This window comes from Hyla sarda, chromosome 3 (assembly GCF_029499605.1).
Source record: "Hyla sarda isolate aHylSar1 chromosome 3, aHylSar1.hap1, whole genome shotgun sequence".
NCBI classification, from domain to species: domain Eukaryota; kingdom Metazoa; phylum Chordata; class Amphibia; order Anura; family Hylidae; genus Hyla; species Hyla sarda.
Genome location: NC_079191.1, coordinates 227,803,633 through 227,806,296, shown reverse-complemented (window position 1 = coordinate 227,806,296; position 2,664 = coordinate 227,803,633). Strand labels below are relative to the sequence as shown.

Sequence of the window (2,664 nt, the reverse complement as noted above, 5' to 3'; positions counted from 1 at the left end):
CACCAAATAAGCCAAACTCAGAATGTGTATAATACTATAAAAAACACGTGTGTACACATATACACACACACACATGTGTATATACATATACACACATGTACATATATACACACATACACATAAGAGGTGTTAAATACAAAGAAAATCAACTTCGTAAGTGTGAGTAAATAATAGTTAGTCAACCCATGACAACGGTCATACATAGACAGAATCCCCAGCAGAATGGAACCATATAAAAGTGTCAAGTAAGGGTCCCAGAGGCTAACATAACAAAAAGAAGCATTGTTAAAATACTTACCAGGTGGCAAACCAATAAGAAGCCATATCACAGGAAAGGGGCAAAGCTGTTGTACTCATTTAGTCCATATGGGGACCTTGCTCGCAACTTCTCCATCCACATCGTTTCTTTTTTGGCTAGAGCCCTTTTCCAGTCTCCACCCCTTGTGTCAAAGTACACGCGATCAATGCCGCGTACCTGTAACAAAGAGGAATCACACCCATGAGCAATCTTAAAATGTCTCGGTAGGGTCTTTAGGGTGTCTATGTCATCAACATCTTTGGCCGCAAGTATGTCTAACCCATGTTCACGGACCCGTCTGCGGAATTCCCGTGTGGTTAAACCCACATAAATCTTTCCGCACGGGCACGAGGCCAAATAGACAACACCCTTGGTGGCACAATCAATTCGATGTGTAATCAGATATTCTTTACTATTGTCAGAATTGGCAAAGGTCTCAGATTTCACAATATTTTTACAAGCAACACAATGGCCACATGTGTACGTGCCCCACTTCGGGCCTTTAGACCCAAAGGCATTGGATGGAGTGTGGTCCTCCTGTGATAACTATGTACCAGCAGGTCCATTAGGTTTTTTGATCGCCGATAAGTCAGCGAAGGTTTGTCCGGGAGATGACTCGCAAGTATTGGATCAGATAATAATATAGGCCAACACTTGCCTAAAATTTGATGTACTTCTGATGTCCTAGAGTGATGGTCCACAATAAGTCTAATCATGTTCTCATTGTCCGGGTGCACTATGTTCTTCTTTTTGCCCTGTAAGAGAACGTCCCGTGAAGACATTTTTGCACGTTTATACGCACGTTTAAGACACTGGCCACTATACCCCCGTTCTTGAAAACGTACCTGTAGATCTTTGGCTTGTTTTTCAAAGTTGAAATCGTTGGAGCATATTCTCCGAGCCCGTATGTACTGTCCCACCGGGATGTTATTTATCAGGTGACGAGGATGTGCTGATGTTGCATGAAGGACCATATTTGCCGCAGTTTGCTTCCTAAAAAGGTCAGTTGTAATAAAACCCTGTTCGTCCACATCAATTTTTATGTCCAAAAAATCAATGGAGGGCTTACCAATGGAGTATGTTAATTTGATATTGATGGAATTGCAGTTAAGTCGTGCAATGAATTCTTCCAATTCTATTGACGTACCCTGCCAGATGATAAGAATATCGTCAATATAACGCCCCCAAAATTGCACCTTCTCGATGCCAAGTACGGGGTTGGTAAGAAAGATACCCCTCTCCCACAGCCCCAGGAAAAGATTGGCATATGAGGGCGCACAAGACGCCCCCATTGCCGTTCCCTGGAGCTGCAGGTAGAGGGTCTCCCTGAAGATAAAGAAATTGTGTGACAGTATGAACAGTAGAGCCTCTTCCAAGAAAGTGCATAGATTCTTAGGCAGAGTGCTAGAAGCCAAAAAGAAGCTTACCGCTTCAATTCCATCCAGATGTCTAATGGACGTATAAAGGGACTCCACGTCACACGTAACGAGGAGCATATTTTCATCCAATTGTGTATGATTAATTTTCCGTAGGACATCATTGGTGTCTTTCAGATAAGACGGCAAGTTCTCAACTAATGGAGAAAGAAAAAAATCAATATATTTGCACAATGGCTCACTCAGATTATTGCACCCTGACAAAATCGGTCGGCCAGGGGGACATTTGGCATTTTTGTGGACCTTGGGCAACAAATAAATTGATGCTACCGTAGGGTCCTTTGGCATCAGAGAATCACGTTGTTTTTCAGTCAGGACACCCGTGTCAACAGCTTGTCAACCCTTCTAGCCATCTTCTCCCCAAGCAAAGCTGCACCCTCCACATTGAGGTGCAGCCCGTCCCTACGGTAGAGCCGGTAACCGACAGCGAAGTCAGCCCAGTTCTCCATGAACCCAAACCCTTCCTTCCTACACCAGCTTCTGAGCCACTTGTTTACCTCCCTGATCTCCCGCTGCCTCTCTGGTGTGGCTCGTGGTACTGGTAGTATTTCAGAAAATACTACCTTGGAGGTCCTTGCCTTAAGCTTGCGGCCTAAGTCCCTGAAATCATTTTTAAGGACACTCCACCTACCTCTTACTTTGTCATTGGTGCCAATATGTACCATGACTGCTGGGTCCTCTCCAGCCCCGCCCAGCAACCTGTCAACCCGATCCGCGATGTGCCGAACTCGTGCGCCAGGCAGACAACACACTGTTCGGCGATCCTGGTCTTTGTGACAGATTGCCCTGTCTGTCCCCCTAATAATTGAGTCCCCCACCACTAGTACCTGACTGGCCTGCCCTGTACTCCTCCCTCCCTCCTTATTGGAGCAGACACCCCCCTGGCGGTCAGAGGCGGTATCCTGCTGCAGTTCTGCTAGCTCTGTAATG

General features: G+C 45.6%; 1 protein-coding gene across 1 annotated transcript; it reads right to left on the bottom strand.

Annotated features, from left to right (window-relative positions):
- Nucleotides 1–325: 325 nt before the first annotated feature.
- Nucleotides 326–2,022, bottom strand: LOC130361029 (uncharacterized). The gene is made up of 4 exons (XM_056563588.1): nucleotides 1,726–2,022; nucleotides 1,144–1,446; nucleotides 973–1,053; nucleotides 326–475 (listed from the first exon to the last, which is right to left on the bottom strand). Exons 1-4 carry the CDS (start codon nucleotides 2,020–2,022, stop codon nucleotides 326–328), a joined length of 831 nt encoding a protein of 276 aa, XP_056419563.1.
- Nucleotides 2,023–2,664: the final 642 nt, after the last annotated feature.

Coding starts and splice junctions, on each gene's coding strand:
- LOC130361029 (XM_056563588.1), bottom strand. CDS start 2,022: ATGCCAAAGGACCCTACGGTAGCATCAATTTATTTGTTGCCCAAGGTC. Junction 1,054..1,143: donor AACAAGCCAAAGATCTACAG/GTACGTTTTCAA, acceptor GTTCTCTTACAG/GGCAAAAAGAAGAACATAGT. Junction 476..972: donor ATCACTCTAGGACATCAGAA/GTACATCAAATT, acceptor TCTTTGTTACAG/GTACGCGGCATTGATCGCGT.